Here is a 24416-nt window from a genome sequence, read left to right as displayed (position 1 = left end):
TTAATGAATGATGGGGAGCTTCGAAAATATAACGAACCTCTGCCGTCTAAAGGATACAAAGAGATTTCCTAAACTCTGATCCTTAAGGCATTAAAGGATGGGAAATGATTTAAAACATGCATTCACATATAATTCGGTATTTACACATTGAGTATCCCTAGGGTCCTAAAAACCATCCCCCTCCCCACACACCACCACCAAAATAAAAAAAATGAAATACATTTTAGAAAAACAATAAATACAAGTATGCTTACCCTGGCTTCACTTTGGTAGAAGACGTCACATTCAGCCCCACAGGCCACCAGTGAGGCAAAGCTGTAGTTAAATGTCCTAAAATGCATTTTATTTTTTTATTTGTAATTACTTTGGGACTGTGCTTTTTAAAGGCCCAGGGTGGCTGAGTCACAGACACAGAGCAGATTCTAAGCGGACGGTTTAAGATCCAAAGGCTGTTCAGATGAATGCAGCCAGGCTTACTGTAAACTGTGTTTATAAAGGAACTGACACAAATGATCCCTCCCACTGAAAGTTTTCGTATCCCCTCCTATGGGGCTGCGAATTCCTGAACAAAGTCCAGCAGCCATGAGCTGAAATGGGTGATGTCAGCCTTAGTCACTTTCCCTATGCTAATTCACTTGGCCAGTTTCTCTCTCTCTCTCCTCTCTGTCTCTCCTCCTATGGAGGATGGAAAAACAGCTGAGGTTTGCATAGCAGTTGCTTTATCAAGACCTGTTGCTACATATTTTCCGTTCCTAATAATTCCATTCAGCACTCACACAGCACAGCTCTTGCACTTGAGGCCCCAGCTCGACTTAAGATGGAAAATATTAGCACACAAGGGCCTAAAACATCTTATCACTCAGGGGCCGCATGAAGCCTTTAATGAGGGACGGGGAATAAAATAAAAACAAACCTGCAGCACAATAAAAATAAAATAATACGATCTCCAGTATTCCAGTCAATAAACAGAACATGTAACAGGAATACTGTGTATCACAATGAGATGGAACAGGGCCAAACTTCAAAATCAATCTCCCTGCGTCTGAACAGAGGCCTAAACATTTTGCAGGATACGGCCTTTCCCGTTTCTGGAAAAGCAGATCGAATGTTTACATATTTTTGATTGAATATTATAAATTTCCTACAGCAGGACAGCAATGTTTTATACAATAACTTCATTAGGACGTTTATAAATTGGATAAAACTAAAATGGAATCTGATTTGGTAAACTTGTTCAAAGAATCTGTTTGACCCTATTTTACATTTTTATAAACACACATACGCTACAGAGAGACTGCACATCTGTAAATCGATTGACTAATAGACTATATCCCCGAATTGGAATCTCTTGGGTCAAGGTTTCACCGCCTCTTTAAGCACATGATATTTTTTAATTCCTCTGTACAGCGCTGCACAATACGGTGGTGCTATATACATATTTTTAATCTGACAGTTTGAATTGCAAGGTGGTGAAAGGGACGATGAGAAGACATTAGACGGAAACGCTAGATGCATTAGCAGGGATGAGTGCCCACTATGGAAAATATTTGAAAATAATGGGTTTTATCTGAAAAAAACATCTAATAGCCAGGTCAGATTTCATTGTGGTCTCCTGGGCCATTTCCTGGGTAGGAATAAAAATCACATTGGCTCCAGGAGGAGGTTGTTCAGAAAAGGCTTTTGTCATTATCAGATCGATCCTGTATGCAAAAAAGTTAAGTATCCCTTACTTCCCCTTACTCTCAGCCTGCAGTGTGTTTACTCCACAAATACACCTAGACAAGATGCACAGCAAAGATTTTAGGTTGTAGAAATAAAAAAACTCGAGCAGGAGTCCCCATAATTCTAGCAGTGTAGAAATGTATGTGATAAGACCAGCACTGTTGCACAAACTTCAAGCAAAACTTTGGGCACCATAGCAACAACATTTCAATGATGTTGTTATGGTGCCTAGAGGTCCTGGGTGCTGTCCTCATTAATGAAGAGTTTAACCACAAAGTTCTGTAGGTAGAACTCAGTCTGGCCACTTTTCTTTCATCTATGTCTGAGCCTTCAATGAGGTAGCCTCGGACTGGGTGCCGGTCAGTTCATCCTGTCGCGGCCGCACAGCTGAGCCCAGACAAGACTGCCCTGTGACTGTCTGCATCTTGACGTACAGTACAGGTAGGGGTATTGGCGCTTTGTAAGTACCCTTGTCTTGACTCCTTTATCTTGTTTTTTAATTTTTTATTTAATAACCCTGCTATCCCACGGAAGCCCCTTTGTGCTTCAGTTTCAGATATATTGTATACTAAACAGTTGTCTGGAGTGTTAAGGACACCCACTCGTGAGACAAGCTGTATGGCATTCTAAATATAAATTAAATGGACATATATATTTATGGACACTAGCTATAAGTAATTTTGTTATTGTATTTAGGGGATCGATGATAAGAATTTTTATTGTGTAATCATAGCCAATTATGTTATTTATTTGAACCAACTCCTATTTTACATAGAAAAATATGCATAGAGAGAGGTGCTTACTGTATTGGGTTTACTGGTCCACATATAGACTTATATGCTCAATTTGGTATATTGCTTCCGTGGTACCTTACTGCTAACTGCCGTTTCTTCCATCTCTATTTGCAAATCAGAAATTATCTGAAGCTGGCAATATTAAACTTTGTAATATTGTGGGAGTATTCTCCTTCAAATACACTTGAAACTGTGCAGTGGGATGGAGTCAGAGTCCCTGGAATGAAACAATATGGCATGCAGATCGTCCACAAACTATGGCTATAAAGGTTTCAACAGCAGAATTAGGAGAAAACTGGGGCTGGTCGGATTATAAACCAATTTGATTTATTGGGCCAACTGGGGAGATTCCGTCATTTTTCCAGCCTGCCCTTAGTTTGTGACCAATGTTGCAGATCATAAAATTCACAGATTCTTTCACATTCACACAGATGGTTTTATTATTGTAATGAATTTGAAAAAGCAGTTGATATCTTAAAGAAATGACAACATTGCTTACAGAAGCAGAATATAGCTCAGATGTTCATATGAGATGGTCATCATGGCAGTACTCTTATAGATCTGTTAAGAATCTACATCCTGCATGCAACTGTTACTAGAGGCTTGGTGGATATATTTTAATGATTAAATTAATCAAGCAGCAATCTTACTCCTATATACCCACTACACCCCCTACCATCATACGCCCCTATACACCCACTACACCTCCTACCATCATACCCTCTATTTACCCACTACACCTCCTGCCATCATACCCCCCTATATACCCACTACACCTCCTGCCATCATACCCCCTATATACCCACTACACCTCCTGCCATCATACCCCCCTATATACCCACTACACCTCCTTCCATCATACCCCCTATATACCCACTACACCTCCTGCCATCATACGCCCCTATACACCCACTACACCTCCTACCATCATACCCTCTATATACCCACTACACCTCCTGCCATCATACCCCCTATATACCCACTACACCTCCTGCCATCATACCCCCCTATATACCCACTACACCTCCTGCCATCATACCCCCCTATATACCCACTACACCTCCTGCCATCATACCCCCTATATACCCACTACACCTCCTGCCATCATACCCCCTATATACCCACTACACCCCCTGCCATCCCCTATATACCCACTACACCCCCTGTCATCATACACCTATATACAAACTACACCCCCTGCCATCATACCCCCTATATACCCACTACACCTCCTGCCATCATACCCCCCTATATACCCACTACACCTCCTTCCATCATACCCCCTATATACCCACTACACCTCCTGCCATCATACCCCCTATATACCCACTACACCCCCTGCCATCCCCTATATACCCACTACACCCCCTGTCATCATACCCCTATATACAAACTACACCCCCTGCCATCATACCACCCGTATACCCACTACACCTCCTGCCATCATGCCCTCTATATACCCACTACAACCCCTGCCATTATACCCCCATTTACCCACTACACCTCCTGCCATCATACCCTCTAAATACCCAGTACACCTCCTGCCATCATACCCCCCTATATACCCACTACACCTCCTGCCATCATACCCCCTATATACCCACTACACCTCCTGCCATCATACCCCCTATTTACCCACTACACCCCCTGCCATCCCCTATATACCCACTACACCCCGTCATCATACCCCTATATACAAACTACACCCCCTGCCATCATACCCCCCGTATACCCACTACACCTCCTGCCATCATGCCCTCTATATACCCACTACAACCCCTGCCATTATACCCCCATATACCCACTACACCTCCTGCCATCATACCCTCTAAATACCCAGTACACCTCCAGCCATCATACCCCCTATATACCCACTACACCTCCTGCCATCATACCCCCTATATACCCACTACACCTCCTGCCATCATACCCCCTTTATACCCACTACACCCCCTGCCAAACCCCCTATATACCCACTACACCCCCTACCATCATACCCCCTAAAAATCCACTACACATGCGATACATGCATCCTCCCCAGGAAGAAGAATTTCCCAAGTAAATTGGCTAATCTCACAACAGCAGGCATTAATTTGCTAGAATAGTACCTGCCAAAAATGGGGTACATTGGCATTTTAGAAAGCTTGTTCAATGTATGACAATATACTGTAACTAAACCCCCATTCCACAACTCAAGGCAGGTGTTTGTAAAAAACAACAAAAAACTAAATTGAGAAGACAACAAAACTTGTCATCATACCCCTATATACAAACTACACCCCCTGCCATCATACCCCCTGTATACTCACTACACCTCCAGCCATCATGCCCTCTATATACCCACTACACCCCCTGCCATTATACCACCCATATACCCACTAGACACCCTGCCATCATACCCCCTATATACCCACTACACCTCCTGCCATCATACCCTCTATATACCCACTACACCCCCTCAAACCTCTATATACCCACTACACCCCCTGTCATCATACCCCCTCTATATACCCACTACACCTCCAGCCATCATACCCCTATATACCCACTAGACCTCCAGCCATCATACCCCCTATATACCCACTACACCTCCTGCCATCATACCCCCTCTATATACCCACTACACCCCCTGCCCTCATACCCCCTATATACCCACTACACCCCCTGCCATCATACCCATACATACCCACTACACCCCCTGCCATCATACCCCCTATATACCCACTAGACACCTTGCCATCATACCCCCTATATACCCACTACACCTCCTGCCATCATACCCCCTATAAACCCACTACACCCCCTGCCATCATACCCCCCTATATACCCACTACACCTCCTGCCATCATACCCCCTATATACCCACTACACCTCCTGCCATCATACCTCCCTATATACCCACTACACCCCCTGCCATCATACCCCCTATATACCCACTACACCTCCTGCCATCATACCCCCTATATACCCACTACACCCCCTGCCATCATACCCCCTATATACCCACTACACCTCCTGCCATCATACCCCCTATATACCCACTACACCTCCTGCCATCATACCCCCTATATACCCACTACACCCCCTGCCATCATACCCCCCTATATACCCACTACACCTCCTGCCATCATACCCCCTATATACCCACTACACCTCCTGCCATCATACCCCCTATATACCCACTACACCCCCTGCCATCATACCCCCTATATACCCACTACACCTCCTGCCATCATACCCCCTATATACCCACTACACCTCCTGCCATCATACCTCCCTATATACCCACTACACCCCCTGCCATCATACCCCCCTATATACCCACTACACCCCCTGCCAAACCCCTATATACCCACTACACCCCCTGCCATCATACCCCCTATATACCCACTACACCCCTGCCATCATACCCATATATACCCACTACACCCCCTGCCATCATACCCCCTATATACCCTCTAGACACCCCCTGCCATCATACCCCCTATATACCCTCTAGACACCCTGCCATCATACCCCCTATATACCCACTACACCCCCTGCCATCATACCCCCTATATACCCACTACACCCCCTGCCATCATACCCTCTATATACCCACTACACCTCCTGCCATCATACCCCCTATATACCCACTACACCTCCTGCCATCATACCCCCTATATACCCACTACACCCCCTGCCATCATACCCCCTGTATACTCACTACACCACCAGCCATCATGCCCTCTATATACCCACTACACCCCCTGCCATTATACCACCCATATACCCACTAGACACCCTGCCATCATACCCCCTATTTACCCACTACACCTCCTGCCATCATACCCTCTATATACCCACTACACCCCGTCATCATACCCCTATATACAAACTACACCCCCTGCCATCATACCCCCTGTATACCCACTACACCTCCAGCCATCATACCCCTATATACCCACTAGACACCCCGCCATTATACCCCCTATATACCCACTACACCTCCAGCCATCATACCCCTATATACCCACTAGACACCCTGCCATCATACCCCCTATATACCCACAACACCCCCTGCCATCATACCCATATATACCCACTACACCCCCTGCCATCATACCCCCTATATACCCACTAGACACCCTGCCATCATACCCCCTATATACCCACTACACCTCCTGCCATCATACCCCTATATACCCACTACACCCCCTGCCATCATACCCCAACATACCCACTACCCACCCTGCCATCATACCCTCTATATACCCACTACACCTCCAGCCATCATACCCCCTATATACCCACTACACCCCCTGCCATCATACCCATATATACCCACTACACCCCCTGCCATCATACCCCCTATATACCCACTAGACACCCTGCCATCATACCCCCTATATATCCACTACACCTCCTGCCATCATACCCCTATATACCCACTACCCACCCTGCCATCATACCCCTACATACCCACTACCCACCCTGCCATCATACCCTCTATATACCCACTACACCTCCAGCCATCATACCCCCTATATACCCACTACACCCCCTGCCATCATACCCCCTATATACCCACTACACCCCCTGCCATCATGCCCCCTATATACCCACTACACCCCCTGCCATCATACCCCTATATACCCACTACACACCCTACTATCATACCCCCTAAAAATCCACTACACATGCGATACATGCATCCTCCCCAGGAAGAAGAATTTCCCAAGTAAATTGGCTAATCTCACAACAGCAGGCATTAATTTGCTAGAATAGTACCTGCCAAAAATGGGGTACATTGGCATTTTAGAAAGCTTGTTCAATGTATGACAATATACTGTAACTAAACCCCCATTCCACAACTCAAGGCAGGTGTTTGAAAAAAACAACAAAAAACTAAATTGAGAAGACAACAAAACTTGTCATCATACCCCTATATACAAACTACACCCCCTGCCATCATACCCCCTGTATACTCACTACACCTCCAGCCATCATGCCCTCTATATACCCACTACACCCCCTGCCATTATACCACCCATATACCCACTAGACACCCTGCCATCATACCCCCTATATACCAACTACACCTCCTGCCATCATACCCTCTATATACCCACTACACCCCCTCAAACCTCTATATACCCACTACACCCCCTGTCATCATACCCCCTCTATATACCCACTACAACCCCTGCCATCATACCCCCTATATACCCACTACACCTCCTGCCATCATACCCCCTATATACCCACTACACCCCCTGCCATCATGCCCCCTATATACCCACTACACCCCCTGCCATCATACCCCCTATATACCCACTACACCCCCTGCCATCATGCCCCCTATATACCCACTACACCCCCTGCCATCATGCCCCCTATATACCCACTACACCCCCTGCCATCATACCCCTATATACCCACTACACCCCCTACCATCATACCCCCTAAAAATCCACTACACATGCGATACATGCATCCTCCCCAGGAAGAAGAATTTCCCAAGTAAATTGGCTAATCTCACAACAGCAGGCATTAATTTGCTAGAATAGTACCTGCCAAAAATGGGGTACATTGGCATTTTAGAAAGCTTGTTCAATGTATGACAATATACTGTAACTAAACCCCCATTCCACAACTCAAGGCAGGTGTTTGAAAAAAACAACAAAAAACTAAATTGAGAAGACAACAAAACTTTAAGTTGGTATTTAATGAGTGAGTGCGCTGGATCTAGTTTGTTTGCTTGCGTTTATACACACACACACACACACACACAAACATTGAACATTCCAGCCTGAACCAGACATATGGGTATGGCATGAAAAGACTAAATAGTCAATGGGGCCAAAGATGTTAATTTATAGAACAACTGATGGTATTCTCACAAATGTTGTGAATGTCTTTCTGACCCTGAATGTTACAATCCTAACAGATTCCTATATATTACGAGGAGGAGACAGATAGCAAGAGAAGAGGGAGGTTTAAAGTGACACTATAGCACAGATCACATAACTATTCCAGGAAAGTAAGCAGAGATTCCATAAATCCTAAAGGTACACTTGTATTTTTGTTTTGGGTACTCACTAGCTAGGGTTTCCTAAATAGGGCCAGTCCGTCCCAGAAACAAGAGCAAGTAATGTTTTCAGTAACAATATATCAATACTCCTCTCTAAAAATAAACACGGCTTCTAATTATATTATATCACAGAATACGGCTGGATTATTAACCAATCAAAAAGCCCGCTGTGTGAGATTCCGTTTTATCCAGAATAGGTAGTGGATTTTCTACCTAGATACCATAAACAAACTTCATGAATAAAACAAACCTAAATCGCTCCAGTATCTCCAACAACATTTCACTACCCTAAACGCCACTTTAACAGCCATCAATGATTGCTGGGGAGTCCATTAATACTGTCCACAGCTGCCCGTCCAGCATTATCAGCTCTGTGCTAATACCTTAATATTAAGATATAAAGCCTTTTTGCTAATACACCATTTGCTTTTTATGGTGCTAAAATGGCACGTTTTAAGATTTTACACCAGTCAGTGAGAGACTGTGCTTCAGTGTTAAAAGGACACTACAGTCACCAGAACAACTACAGCTTAAAGGATCACTATAGTTTCAGTAAAACAAACTAATTTTCCTGACACTATATAATCCTTAGGTCCCCCCCATCCTCAGGGCCCCCTCCCGCTGGGCTGAAGGGGTTAAAACCCCTTCAGCAACTTACCTTTATCCAGCGTCTCTCCTCCCCCTCCGTCAGCTCCCGAGTGGAGCAGAATGCGCATGCGCGGCCAGAGCCGCGCGCATTAAAAACGCCCATAGGAAAGCATTTCTCAATGCTTTCCTATGGACGTTCTGCGTGCTCAATGTGTTTTTGGCATCGAGAGTCGCAAAAGCGCCTTTTGTGGCTGTCAGGGAGACAGCCACTAGAGGCTAGATTAACCCTGCAATGTAAATATATTAGTTTCTCTGAAACTGCTATGTTTACAGCTGCAGGGTTAAAACCTGGCACCCAGACCACTTCATTGAGCTGAAGTGGTCTGGGTGACTATAGTGGTCCTTTAATGCTAGATAGTTTTTAATTATTTAAGGGGGGGCAACGAACACTACATGGTCAGGATTATACATGTTGGTGTTCCTGACCTTACAGTGTTCCTTTAAGCCATGTAAGCTGTCCCGATGATCAAAAATCACTATTACCACAGTGAGTTTCTGATATTATCTGATGTCAATAAAGGGTCTATAAACCTAGTGGAGGATATTTCTTACTGCGGCAGTAGTGTATGAACACTGTCTAACACCGACTGCAGAGGATGACTGGTTAAGAAACATACATAATCACCTGTGAGACAGAGGTTGGGATTAATTGCAAAGAGACACGTCTGTTTTAAAATACTTTGGAGGAACGTTATTGTTATGTCCACACTTATCAGACAATCAGATTAAAAGGAATTGTTGGCTTGTAACTTTCTCTCACATTAACAATGAAAAATACTAGTAGGGTTTAGCTGTGAAGAGAATTGCGAGACCCCTAAAGCACATTAGCTTGATGAAGTGCCTTTATGTGTGAAGAGTGTGTTATACCCCCCTGGCTGTCAGACAACTGGTCCTTTTACTTCCTGGTTGTTTAGATCTAAATTCAAAAGTCAGGCAATTGCCCAGAGCACCTGCCTTGCAAAGACTTCTCATCGAGCTGCATTGGGAAGTCTGTGATTGGACAGCTACAGAAAGTCTGGGCGGGGTTAGAAAGGGTGGACTTGCAAGGGCAGCAGAGAAGAGAAAGAGAAAGCTGATTTTAGATATACCACAATGAATATATGCATAAATAAATTCATGCACGTTTTCACTACGGGTATACCTACCAAATAGTATTTTTTTTTTTTATTTGAGCAGCGGAGTGTCCCTTTAAAGTTTTCAGTTCAGTGCCAGATCTACACAATTTAATGAACAAACCCTCACATTTTGAACAATTGGTACAATATCTTGAAACCAAAGGGGAGCAGCCAATGATAGTCACTGACAAGATCCGCGGTTCATTTTCAATCTCAAGACCAGAGAAACTAAAATAGGAATAAGTAATTCCCCCCAGGTGCCAGTATAACAGATGGAATTTCAGACATTGTGTGCTTTCCAATGTTGATGCGGGTGTTGTGGGTTTTTAGGTTATTTTTATTTTGTGCCCCGGAGCTCTATCAGCAAAGTAGGCCCTCACTGTTGCCAGAAGGAGCCGGTTTGTTACTGGCTAGTTCCTGGTTTACAGGGAACATCTGCAGGATATGTACAATGTACAGGTAAAGGTGACTGAGGTCAGGTGAGGTGACAGGGCGAACACACCTGCTCAAACATCTTTGGTAATAACTCTTTATACAGGGAAGCGTGCACAGATTGAAACAAACACAGAGCAAGTAAAAGAATATTAAGAACGAAACAGTATATTTAGTATTATATATCTAAGAAACATGGCTTACTTGTCTAAGGATCTTTTATCTTTATAGTGAGCAGTTCACAATACTTTAACAGCTTTCACAGCTCCCCTTGGATTCCTGAGGGGCGTCCTGACCAATACAGCAACAAGAAGTGTTGAACTCCACATCCTCCCATTGCACAGTCTGTACACCGCAATTGGGTATCCAAGGGTAGTGGAAAAGCAGTCTCTGCCAAGACAGAGACCACCTGCATCCCATTACACGCACCAAGGACTGAGTGAACTCCCATTTTCTCCCCCACCTTATCAAATAATTGTGTGTTTTTTTTTATGTATGTATAGGAGTGCAGGTTGATGATTGGCTAGTTATGTATGTCAATGTATGCGAGTGACTTTCTAGTTGTGTGTGCCTGTGTCTATGTGACTATATGCGTATGTCTGGATGCTTATCCCCAATTATCAACGCAAATGCGGGCTTCTTCGCCGGTCCTGCGTGACTAATGCACCGCTCTAATTCCACATAGCAATTCGGACGCAGCCCGCTTGAATAGCATATCCTTAAGTGCTGAACGTTCAAAACGTCATCTTTGGTTCGGAACTGCTCGAGACACCCAGGCGACCTCGTTTCCGGATTTTGACCTTGGCTTGTTTATAGGAATTTTTAATAGCTTAATTATCCTGATCCGGCTTGTTTAAATCGATGTCAGCCTATCTGAATTGCTGAGCTTGGCTTGTTTATTGACTTTGTCTCTCTGTTATGTTAAGTCCAGCATCTCCAGCCACTCTATTTCTTCTGTTGAATTTCACTGCCCGTGAGACAGTCTAGTTTGATGTATGCATGAGAGTAACTAAATGTATTTAATATGATTGTGCGTGTGGATTGCATGGTATGCGAGAGTGCCTTAAAACGGGAGATAGAAAGTCTAAATGTCTGCATGTACTAACAAAACATTTGGCCTAGTCGCCTAGATTCTAAAGAAGTTGGTAACTCGTTGCGCTACAGAACAAAATGGCAAGGAGCATTTAAAAGTAGCTCTGAGGAGAAATGTTGAACATTTCCACATTTAAGGTACACAATCAGGGCCGGATTAACATAGGGGCTGATGGAGCTGCAGCTCCAGGCCCAGGCCCATGGAATAGGCCCATTGGTTTAAAAAAAAAAAAAAAAAAAAAAATTTTTTACATTTTTTTTTACACACTACTCTTAGGGTTGCCAGGTATTTCTCATGTATTTCTTAGGGTTGGCAGGTATTTCTCAGAAGTATTTCTCAGGTATTTGAGGCTGCCTAGCCGGTGCCGGTATTGCAGTAATACCGGCAATACAAATGTCTGTCTCAGTATAAACATAGTTTATTCTGCAATACCAGCGCCGGCCAGTAGGGGTCGCTGTTTGTGTGGAGAGAGGCAGTGATAAGAAGTTACGGCATCTCCCTCCCTGCATCTCTCTACTCACTGATCCGCGGGGACCAGTTCTGCACAGAGAGTCCAGACAGCAGCTCCGAGACATGGGGACGCTGAGACATTGGGACACTGGGTAACATGGGTACCCTGAGCATGGACGTCCGCAGGAATTTTTCCTGGGGGGGGGGGGGGGGACATAATTGTAATGACATCCATGCTTGGCCCCTTTTTGACAGTGTCATGAAAGGGAAGGAGCATAGTCATTTTCACATAAAGCCAGGGTGAATAGCGTTTTCACAACTATGGTGTCAGGAATATATGTTTGTATTCCTTACACTATAGTGTTTCTTTCATCAAATTACAGGAACATTCTGGTCACCATAACAACTTTATCTAAATGAAAATGATGTGATGCAAGGAGGCCCCTGGGTGCTCTTTCTTTGAAGGGGTTAAACCGCTCTCAAATGGTTTACCCCCAAAGGCTTCCTTCAGCTCCAGATCTCCAAGGTCGCTCAGTGGTATTCAACTTCTGAAACAGAGTGTCAGGAAGTGCAGATTGACGTCAGGCATGGGTGCTGCAGATTGGCTAGAGTGATCAGCTGACCCTCTAAGCCAATCGCTAGTTCCCGATTCATAAAAATGTTTTACGTTTTTATGAATGGGGAGCTACTGATTGGCTTAGAGTGCTAGCTGACCCATCTAGCCAATCAGCGGCACCCCTACCCAGCGGCCCTCTGTGTTTCCTGACACTCAGTAAATAAAAGTGAACACATTAACACTGATATTGTTTGTTTTTACCTGGGGAGATGAGAAGGTCCAAAGTTTCCCTGCCAGGCCCAGGTACCAACGCCTAATGATGTGGTGTCCAGAATGAAGTGCTCCAATCTCATTTTCTTCTCCTTCATTTGACACAGTCTTCTTTGCATTCTGAGGCTCCTTCTGCTCCTTTACCTTTCTGCTACTTTCTGCTTATTTTGCGCCCTTCTGCTCTCTTTCTGATCCCTTTCTGCTCCTTGATGGCCCTTCCTGCTTCTTGATGGCCCTTCCTGCTTCTTGCATACCCTTCCTGCTTCTTTCTGCCCCTTCCAGCTTCTTGCAGCCCCTTGCTGATCCTTTCTGTTCCTTCTGATTCTTCCTGCCCCTTCCTGCTCCTTGCTGCCCCTTCCTGCTCCTTGCAGACCCTCCCTGCTCCCTCTTCCTACTCCTTGCTGCCTCTTCCTACTCCTTGCTGCCCCTTCCTGCTCCTTGCTGCCCCTTCCTGCTCCTTGCTGCCCCTTCCTGCTCCTTGCTGTCCCTTCCTGCTCCTTGCTGTCCCTTCCTGCTCCTTGCTGCCCCTTCCTGCTCCTTGCTGCCTCTTCCTACTCCTTGCTGCCTCTTCCTACTCCTTGCTGACCCCTCTTGCTCCTTGCAGACCCTTCCTACTCCTTGCAGACCGTCCCTACCCCTTCCTGCTGCCCCTTCCTATTCCTTGCTGACCCCTCCTGCCTCTTGCAGACCCTTTCTGCTCCTTGCTGACCCCTCCTGCTCCTTGCTGCTCCTTCTACTTTACCCTCCTGTTCCTTGAAAACCTTTCGACCCCTTCCTGCTTCTTGCTGCCCCTTTCTATTCCTTGCTGGCCCCTCCTGCCCCTTGCAGAACCTTTCTGCTCCTTCTACTTTACCTTCCTCTATGCGGTCTCCCCCACCCCCCATCCCTCACTTACCTGCTCTGTAGGCTGCCTCTGTGCTGCTCCCCTGCGGTTTCAGTCATGAAAGAGAGGCAGGGATAAGCTGTAGCTTCCTGCCTTTCTCCATTCACAGCGCCACCTACTGGCCAGCGCTGGTATTGCACTGTATTCTCACACTAAAACGAAAAATAGCAGCACAAGCTGAAAAATCTGGGGGGGCCAAGTACCCCCTTTACCCCCCCATTCGGATGCCCATGACCCTGAGACACTAGGGACACAGTGGCCCCATGTCTCCCAGTGGCCCCTAGTCTGTGTCCCCATGTCTCCCAGCCACTGTCCCTAGTGTCTCAGTGTCCCCATGTCTCCCAGTGTCCCCATGTCTCTAAGTGTCCCCTAGTGTCCTAGTGACATCAGGACACATGGAGACATGAGGACACAGACTCTAAGGGACACTGGGAGACATGGGGATACAAACACTAGGGGACACTGGGCGACATGGGGACACTGAGAGGCATGGAGACACAGGGAGACATGGGGACACTGGGCGACTGAGACATAGGAGACATGGCAGTGTTCCCATGTCTCCCAGCCAGTGTCCCTAGTATCTCAGTATCGCCATGTGTCCCTGGTGTCTCTCAATGTCTGTAGTGTGCCAGTGTCCCTAGTGTCTCAGTGTTCCCTAGACTCCCAAAGTCCCCTAGTCTCCCAATGTCTCTGTGTCCCCATGTCTCCTAGTGTCTCAGTGTCCCCTAGTATAAAAGAAAAAATCTCAGGCACTCAATGTGATAGATTTAGGCAGGTTTATTGGACACCGCAACGTTTTGACCTGTACCCAGGTCTTTATCAAGTCTCCAATGTCCCCTATGTATCAGTGTCCCCTATGTATCAGTGTCTCAGTGCCCCATGTCTCTCAGTGCCCATAGTGTCTCTGTGCCCGTAGTGTCTCTGTGCCCGTAGTGTCTCTGTGCCCGTAGTGTCTCTGTGCCCGTAGTGTCTCAGTGTCCCCTAGTATAAAAGAAAAAAATCTCAGGCACTCACTGTGATAGCTTTAAGCAGGTTTATTGGACACCACAACATTTTGACCTGTACCCAGGTTTTTATCAAGTCTCCAGTGTCCCCTATATATCACAGTATTTCAGTGCCCCATGTCTCCCTGTGTCCCCTCGTGTCTGTCACCCAGTGTCCCCAAGAGTCTCAGATTTCCCAGGTCTCCCAGTGTTCCCTAGTATCTGTGTCCCCATGTCTCCCAGTGTCCCAATGTCTCTCAATGTCCCCTAGTGACATGGGGACACTGGGAGACATGAGGACACAAACACTAAGGGACTGGGAGACATAGGGACACAGACATTCCCCCTTTTTGTGTATGTTCGCCCTTTCGGACGTTCTGGTTATGTGATTTGTGTTAGTAGCCCACCCTTTTACCGCATCCATAGACTTCCTGCTTTACTGGACACTGCTGTTAGGGGGTATGGGTTTACTTGAAAGATGAAAGCATGAGATTAGCAAAGGGTATGTGTTTTCTCATAGTTGCATCCTATGAGTTTCCCTACAGCATCATCTCCATCAGATACATGACGCTTAGGAGGTAGGACTGTTTTAGTGTTTTTGGTCAATAAGATTTTGTTATTAGGCCCATCATAATTATCAGCACCAGGCCCACTGGGCTCTTAATCCGGCCCTGTACACAATCAGGTAATATCAGACGGATTACAATACATTTTGCATTCCACTGGAGACAGATATAACAGAATCAATGCCATTCAAACAAGGTTAGGGTAAATGTCAATGTACTATATTCAGAGACAAAAAAAACTATAGAGCGATTAGTAGAGACAGACCTTAAATGAACTCCCAATGGAGGAGGAGAGTGTTAAATAAATACAAACGCTCTTCCTGTTTCTAATGAAAAGGTAGTGAACCTAACATTACAAATTCAAGACACTCGTGAGACAGCTTAGCAACTCAGGTTAACATCATGTGATACTTTCACATATACAAAGCTGATCAACAAGAAATAATAAAATATGTAAGAGTTGCTAGACAAATAGACAAAGATTGGTGTATGACCCGCTTTATCAGATTTTAGAACACTAAAGAGGGAGCAAGATGAGAGGCCATAATGAGAGGTCATTAGAGAAGCCAACGTGTTGGCACTGGGTAGCCCATTTTCAGAAAGAAGAAATACAATACAAAAAAAATGAGACATACCAGTAACAAAACAGATCGAAACAATAGACGTGTAAAATCCATGCATCTGTATACAACACAGCATCCGTTTTTTCTGATCTAGTGGGGATCTAAACCAATTGTCAGAACTCTGCTACCTCCCCACATAAACCATCTTCACACATTGTCGAATGGGGACATGTTACAGCAAAGAGGCATGGTGCAATGATGCTGTAGAGTCCAAATAGGTAGAACTTGTCTTACATGTTTAAGACATATAGGCATTCGTGACTATATAATGCAAGCAATATATATTTTATTTATTAATTATAAAGGTTATTTATCAAGGGGAAAAAAAGGTGCTATTTTGTGGTAAAGTGCTTAATAAGGCGCAATCACCATGCAAACCAAAAGAACAGTATAGTCAGTCTCTGCAGGATTTAAAATGTAAACTTTGCCTTTTCAGCCTAGGGACACCTTCCGGTGGAGAAGTGCTTTCTGGGTCAGTGCTTCACAGCGTGCAGCACTGCCGATCAGCGTCTTCACACTCTGCATGGAGACGCTGAACGCTCCCCATAGAGATGCAATGAATTAATGCATCTCTATGAGGAGATGCTGATTGGCTAGGGCAGTGTTTGGCCCCAGCCCAGCCTCCTTGGCTGAGATCATCAGAATTGACGATCTCATTAAATCCAATGCTTTCCTATAGCAAAGCATTGTGACTGGTTAAGATCATCAGTTTTGTTGATGTTAGCCACGGAGGTGGATCTGCGGAGGAGCCAGCGCTAGCAAAAAAAAAAGGTAAGTTGTTCTCTTCTTTTATGAGGGCAAGGGAGCCTTACATGTGTTTTTATTAACCTTACAGGTTTGTATTCATGACCCTATATTATTCCTTTAATAAATCTCCCGCAAAAACATTAAATTCGAAAAAAAAAAATGAACATCAGCTTAATTGTTTCCTTAAATTTGGTAATCAAGGCTCCCATCCATGTTTGGCATTATGGTAGGTTAGGTAACAGTAACTTATGCTGGGTGGATTTTTGGGGGGGAGGTAACCTTACAAGATAAGGTATTTGGAACTGTAGCAAACTGAAATCCAAATGCCTAAACAAGGGTTACTCACAGCATCATAACTAATAAAGCCTGCTGTAGTGGTTATGATACTATGGCCCAGTTACCTGGTAATGGGGCAAGCAAGTTTTGCAATGGGTTGCCCTCGCACACTGGTTCGTTTCATAGTAAAACGCTGCACAGACTCCAGGCACCACCACTACTTCAAATCACTAAAGTTTTTATGGGGTTTGGAGTAAACCTTTAAAATATATTAGCCAAGGTGCTATAAATATTTGCCCGCTATATTTTAACATTCGTATTCCAATTCACTACAGCTAAGAGTTTACTGAATAAATGCACTAATTTATTAAAAAAACAAAAATCCATAAAGAGGCCTAACCTATTTTTCCTTCCCTCAATGAAAATGTGGATAACAAAGAAGGCTATTTCCTTTAGAAATCCCTTGATTAGCAATATTTAATTTCCTCCAAATGATAAAGAGGAAAAAAACAAACACAAACATCACGGAAAGGCAACGTCACAAAGCAGAATTGACAGCTAAATAATGGTATCGAAACTTAATCTCAGGAAAGTCCATTAATAATGTATGCTCCCTGCATCTTATGTCATGTAAAGCGGCGTCAGCTGACTCGATCACCAGCATGGCAGGAATTCATTTAAATCAACTTCACGCTGCAGACGCCTCGTGTACAATCAGAGTTGGTTTGGTTCACCCGCTCCAAAGTCAGTGAAACAAGTTATTTTAATCGGTGTACTGAACTTATCAAGTAGGGACCAACTTTGTTCTCTCCTACGCTGGAGTGCCTCTCGGCTACGCTATGGAGTAAAATGAGAATGCTCAGGAATTGAAAGTGGATTTCAAGCTCAAGACAAAAATAGCCAAACTAGAATTATAGCGGATAAGATGAATTTTCCGGTTTGATTATTTTGACCTTATAACTTTAAATTCCCAACAATTCCAACTTTTAGTGAATAACATTGTCAATCAACATTAATAAAAATGACCTAAAAATATATTCGGAGTTCCTATTTCCAGATAAACAACCATACAGATACGTTTTATTAAAGCAGTATAGAATCCTACAGGTGTCCCCCCCTCGCTCACGCCCCCCATCCCACATGGATTAAAACCCATTCACTCGCCTGAGTCCAGCGCCGATGTACCCCGGCGCTGGGTCATGCTCCGCCCACACTCCTCCGCCAGCTGGGGAGACCTAACGTGCATGTGCGGCAATGGCTGCATTCGCATTAGGATTTCCCCATAGGAAACCATTATTCAATGCTTTCCTATGGGGATTCCGGTAAAGATGGAAGTCCTCATGCAGAACGTGAGGACGTCCTGTGTCGTTTAGACAACCAAAAAACAGCCACTAGAGGAGGACTTAACCCTGCAAGTACTATGAATTATTGCAGTTTCCACTCTAGGGTTAAGTGAGATGGGACATTGCACCCAGACCCCTTCAATGAGCTGAAGTGGTCTGGGTGCCTACAGTGCCCCTTTAATACTGCCCCCAGAGCGTGAAGAAATTGGGTGAATATGTCCAATATACCCTCTGAATAATACGCAATCTAGTGTTCCTCTTCTTAAATTTAGTTTATTTTTATTATTTCTTTAATCGGGGGGTGTTTCAGATTGGAAATCTATGCCTGACCTTTTATTTTTAATTTTTTTTATTTTAATTCATATAATTTCAGATGGGTCCAATATCATGTGATTTGGGGGATATTCTGTGACAATCTTGCTCAATACTTTGATGCATTGAGTGAGCAGCTTCTGGACAGATACAAATAGACCAGAACTATTTTCTTGGAAAGTTTAACAGCAAATTCGGAGAAAATTGCCCTAACATCTCTATCCTTTTTTTTGACATCCCTACACATGCAGACACATCATAAACCTGGTTTGTGGACGCGCAGGTATGCAAACCGCTGAACAACATGGTTATGGATGTAGCCAGTTAGGGCCCTAATTAGCTCCATATATAATTTAATTTGCTAAGCGCAGATTGACATACATTTCCTGCCTTGTCCATCTTCACCTGTGATACAGTGTTGTGTGGTGAACAATTGCCAAAATAGCATTTTAGGGCATTCGAGAGAGTCAAACAAAATAGCTCACAGATCAATTTATGCATATCACACAAACACTGTCTTCTTATCAGCTATGGAACTGTTAGACAGAACTAGAGCTCAAAGAAACAGTTTATTTATGGCCAACTTTAATATAGAAATGAAGAACAATAGACTATGGTAGAGAGGAAGCACAACCCATATATCTAGTATATTTATAATCCATTTTCCATCTTAACATTTCAACAAATTTTTTTTTACTAGTTTTCGCTAGTCACAACTTTCCACAGTTACAGTTAGAATATACACCCACCCACCCACGGTAATAGAGATTGTATGTTTGCACTTATTGGGCTTTAACATATGAATGTCCAGGGCAGAATTTTTTATTTTAAAAGTCCAGCAAAATCAATCTTCTGAATGTATACAAAAACACACACGCATCCATCTATCGCATTATTGTTTTGTTCAAAATGGCCGCAGTCTGCAGGTATGAGTCATGGGTAGTTTAAAGGCTGGTTAACCTCCCCACAACATATATAATATACACATTTTGTATATAGTGAACATTATGGAGAGCACTCGTAATGTGCGCTGTTTGCTGCATATCTGCAAAGACTAAGAACTGGTTGATATTTCGGAGCCAACATAGCAGAGCTTTATGGAATTGTGAACTTAAAATTGCACTTTACCTAATGTCTACCTAAGAACGGTTTCTGGATTCCTCACATATATATCGGAGATTTTTTGTAGAGTGAGGGAGGGGATCATTAAGGATTGCACAACCCTACGTAATTTGCTGGCGCAATATAAATATAATAATAATAATAATAATAATAAAGGATGGGGCAAATTGTCTTCTCTGACAGTCAACTTTCTCAATATGTGTTTTGCCATGGGGTGTTGCTGTGGCCATATGTCCAGACCAAGGACTGCCATTTTCAGCTTCTGTGTTTAACCTTTTCTGGCTAAGAATAGATATTGCCAAATAGAAAAACTTCAAATTCTTAAGTATATAAGTAGATTTGATGTGGAGAAGATCTACACCCTTTGAATATTACCATAACTATAAACTCTATGTATCACTATAGCAGTGGAGTTAATTGCAACTCTTTAATGTTGTCAATATTGCTTAGTCTTCAATAAATCTAGCTAATCATAAAATTAACTCAGTCATGTCCAGGCTCGACAACACCAGGAATTAGAGTTCACCTGTCAAGAGTAAAATGAAACAAATTATAAATATTTTATAAAATAATTATGATTTTCGGGGGGCGGAGCCTGACAGCACAACCGACTAGACGCCATTTTCTGAGCTCCGTGCGCTGAATCATAAAATCCAGCTAATATCTCCACCATCCTGGGGAAACTCGACAAAAGAGTGTCAAACATAGCCACAGCACGCCACCCTGAGTCCGCCGATGCCTTTTTTTCACACCCCGGGCAAGAAAATCCAGACCCGCGGCACCAAGGCCTACCGCGCCATCCGGCACACTCCAACAGTATTCGGAGGCCCACTAGACCTAGACTGGGACGACTCCGATCCCGACTACCTAAACCTGCTTACGGGCGGCATGGGGAGAAAATCCCAAAGACAAACTGCGCCCGCAGCCAAGCCACAACACGACATCGGCTACATGCTCCAGCAACCGGCACCAGCAAAAACCCTATCATTACGGGAGCCCTCACCTGCCCGGGAGCACTCCCTCTCACCGGTACGGATAGCCAGCAAAACCACACAGAAAGGCCCTAATATGCCGGACAAGGGCCCTCCTAGCCCGGATAGTGCGGACTCACCGGCGTCCAAACGGGAGCTGCAAGAAATGTTAACCGGTCTCCAAAATAACCTCAGAAGGATGTGGGAGGCAGATCTGGAGGCCCTCAAAATGGAGGTACAGTCAGTCCAGGGCCGCACACAGGCCACTGAGCACAACGTGACAGACCTGCAAAAAGGACTTAGAGTTGAACGACAGGATGCAACACATACAGACTCAACAAGCAGAAACTAGCAGACACTTGTTACTACTTGATGACAGGAGCAGGAGGAAGAACATAAAGCTAAGGGGAATAACTGAAAACGTACCCCTGGAAGAGCTACCGCACTTCATAAGAAGGTTAGTGGCATCACTACTCCCAGCCAAAGAGGCTAAATACTTCTCCTTTGATGGAGCATACCGAATAGCGAAATCCCCTAAAGCTCCTGCAACCGCGCCGAGAGACATTATACTCAGGTGCCAAACGATGTCCAACAAATTAGCCTTGCTAGCGGCGATGAAAGGCAAGTCACCATACGACTTTGAGAACTGTAAAATAGCCTTTTTTCAAGATCTCAGTAGAGCCACACTACAGTGGCGCAAAGCCATGCAACCTCTCACACGAGCTCTGCAGAAGGCAGGCCTAACGTACAGATGGGCGACGCCGCAAACTACCGTATATACTCGAGTATAAGCCGAGTTTTTCAGCCCATTTTTTGGGCTGAAAAACCCCAACTCGGCTTATACTCGAGTCAGAGTCTGTATTATGGCAATTTGCATTGCCATAATACAGACTGGGGGGGAGAGGGGGGCTGGCAGAGCTGTACTTACCTTTTCTGCAGCTCCTGTCAGCTCCCTTCTCCTCCGCCGGTCCGTTCAGCACCTCGGTCAGCTCCCAGTGTAAGTCTCGCGAGAGCCGCGGCTCTCGCGAGATTTACACTGGGAGCTGACAGAAGAGCAGAACGGACGGCGCAGAGGAGGAGAGAGCTGACAGGAGCTGCAGGACAGGTAAGTACAGCTCTGCCAGCCCCCCTCTCCCCCCCACTGAACTGCCACTGGACCACCAGGGAAGGAGAGCCCCCCTCCCTGCCATATATCAAGCAGGGAGGGGGGACGAAAAAAAATAAGAAATAAAATAAAAAAAAAATTAATAATAAAATAAAAAAAGGGGTATAAGGACCACTATGGGAGGGGTGAGTCAGGACCACTGGGGGGGGGGAGTGAAGGAACACGGGGGTGGGGAGGTAAGGACCACTGAGGGAGGAGGAGGGGAAGTCAGGACATATGGGGGGGGAGGGGGCGGCAAATTTTTTTTTGCCTACGGCGGCAAATATCCTTGCACCGGCCCTGCACACACTGCATTCACACACTGCATTCATGCACACACACACTGCATTCATGCACACACACACTGCACTCATACACACACGCTGCACTCATACACACACACATACGCACACACTGCAAATAAATATTCAATTAATATATTTTTTTTAGGATCTAATTTTATTTAGAAATTTACCAGTAGCTGCTGCATTTCCCACCCTAGTCTTATACTCGAGTCAATAAGTTTTCCCAGTTTTTTGGGATAAAATTAGGGGCCTCGGCTTATATTCGGGTCGGCTTATACTCGAGTATATACGGTATATGGATCACCAAGGGAGAGAAATATTATAAAGCCACAGACCCAGCGGACACTCCTGCGCTCCTAACAGCCCTGGACATACACCCGCAGCAGAGCCCAGCCCAAGGACCACTGGACACGCAGCACCTCACGGACACTGACTCAGACACATCCATCACTGAACACAGGAGAACTGGAAGACCAAAAACCTGATTAGAACAGCGTACCCTAATAGCCCAAGCAGAAGGGGCATTCTTGAGAACTCTATTAGCTTAAAGCTACTCAATGTTTAATGTTTCACGTTTTGAGTTCCACATATACTCAACTTTAGACAGCCAAATACACTCACATAGGCGCCTAATACAGCCGACCATCCCCAAGGACACACACACGACGCGCACACAAAGCTCAGGAAACTTCCCCCCCCCCCCCCTGTACTACCCGACACGCCAGAGAGGGACTGACTGAGTACTAAAGGGACTTACATAGACGATGAAGACTCAATTGCAACCAGCCCACGGACCAACTCCACCAGACTCCCGACTACCAACCACCCTACATCACCACACGGAGCCTCAACACACATACACCTCAACGGCACGTCATCCACTTGATTGCATGCATAGTGGGGGGGTCATACCCACATAGCACCCATATCGATACAACATGACAGACCACCAAAACATACAAAAAGTGCAACATACCACGTTGACTGATTATATGCACAATGTTTACTTATGTACTGACTTAAATGTTCCATATGTTTCAAAAGTCTTTAAAACAATGTGTATACTAACCTGCAAACCTGCACCAAAAATAAAGAATTTAAAAAAAAAAAAATTAATTATGATTTTCTTTAAATATATATTTTTGGGAAATTAAAACGTTATTCGTTTTTAACTCGTTTGTTGCTGAGTGTTTTGTAACGTTTTCAGTTTGCAGCAAAGAGGTAGGACTCGCAGGTCCTTGGCATATAAATGTGCGTTCAGTTTGCTAGCCACGCAGGGCTGCGATAAACAAGGCATTTGGTTGAGTAAGACAGTCGTTACCGTATTTCGCAAATATCATGAAATACCAGATTGAACTTGTTCGACAAATGCATAGACAAATAAAAAGCAAACAAAGCAGCTTGTGTTCAGATAGCGTGGGTGGTATCTAGATGTAGTTTGTAGAACCTCGTGTTAGTGTACAGTGAGCGGGGGTCAATTTAACTTAAGATAGCGGTGTGGCCCCCGGCTCCTGACTCCCTACCATAGGTGTCTCCCCTGGCGAGATGGCAGGCCAGGTGTCTCTATGAGTTGCCATCTAGCTGGCTCCTATGCAGATCCTAATTCCCTCTCTCCGCTCCAACCCTCCATATGTATGTATTAGTTCAGGTAAGAGCGGCAAGTTAAGGTGGAGGAGTAGCAGTCTCCAACTCCATGGGACTAGCGACCCGAGGCCTCTATCAAAGTCTGGGTCTGTTCCTGAGTGTCAACTTCCCCATCTCCTGTGTCATCCCCTGTCGTTGATATGTCAGCATGCTTTGGAAGTCTGAGCGGTAGGCCTCTACTAGCCAGTGTGTCCACATGACTAAGTACGTTTGTGAGTGACCCTGTGCTGTAAACGTCAAGCCTTCCAGTGCACGTAATTCTTCCATTTTCTTGTACCACGTCGTTAGTGGAGAGTGTGTGTCTATCTTCCAATACAAGGGCAGGACAAGTTTTGATGTGTTCA

General features: G+C 44.8%; 1 protein-coding gene across 2 annotated transcripts in view; it reads right to left on the bottom strand.

The window, feature by feature from the left end:
• Nucleotides 1–24416, bottom strand: part of RCAN1 (regulator of calcineurin 1) — a 146542-nt gene that overhangs the window by 10316 nt on the left and 111810 nt on the right. The window contains exon 1 of one of the 2 annotated variants that reach the window (XM_063447502.1): nucleotides 255–492. The exons of the other annotated variant lie outside the window; for it this stretch is intronic. Within the exon in view, the coding sequence (XP_063303572.1) occupies nucleotides 255–341 (87 nt within the window). The 5' untranslated portion in view covers nucleotides 342–492. Of the gene's footprint in view, nucleotides 1–254; nucleotides 493–24416 lie in introns of those variants that run through there. 2 annotated transcript variants of the gene reach the window in all.

This window comes from Pelobates fuscus, chromosome 1, assembly GCF_036172605.1.
Source record: "Pelobates fuscus isolate aPelFus1 chromosome 1, aPelFus1.pri, whole genome shotgun sequence".
NCBI lineage: Eukaryota > Metazoa > Chordata > Amphibia > Anura > Pelobatidae > Pelobates > Pelobates fuscus.
The sequence above is the reverse complement of the archived record's forward strand: the minus strand, read 5'-3'. Positions and strand labels throughout refer to the sequence as shown.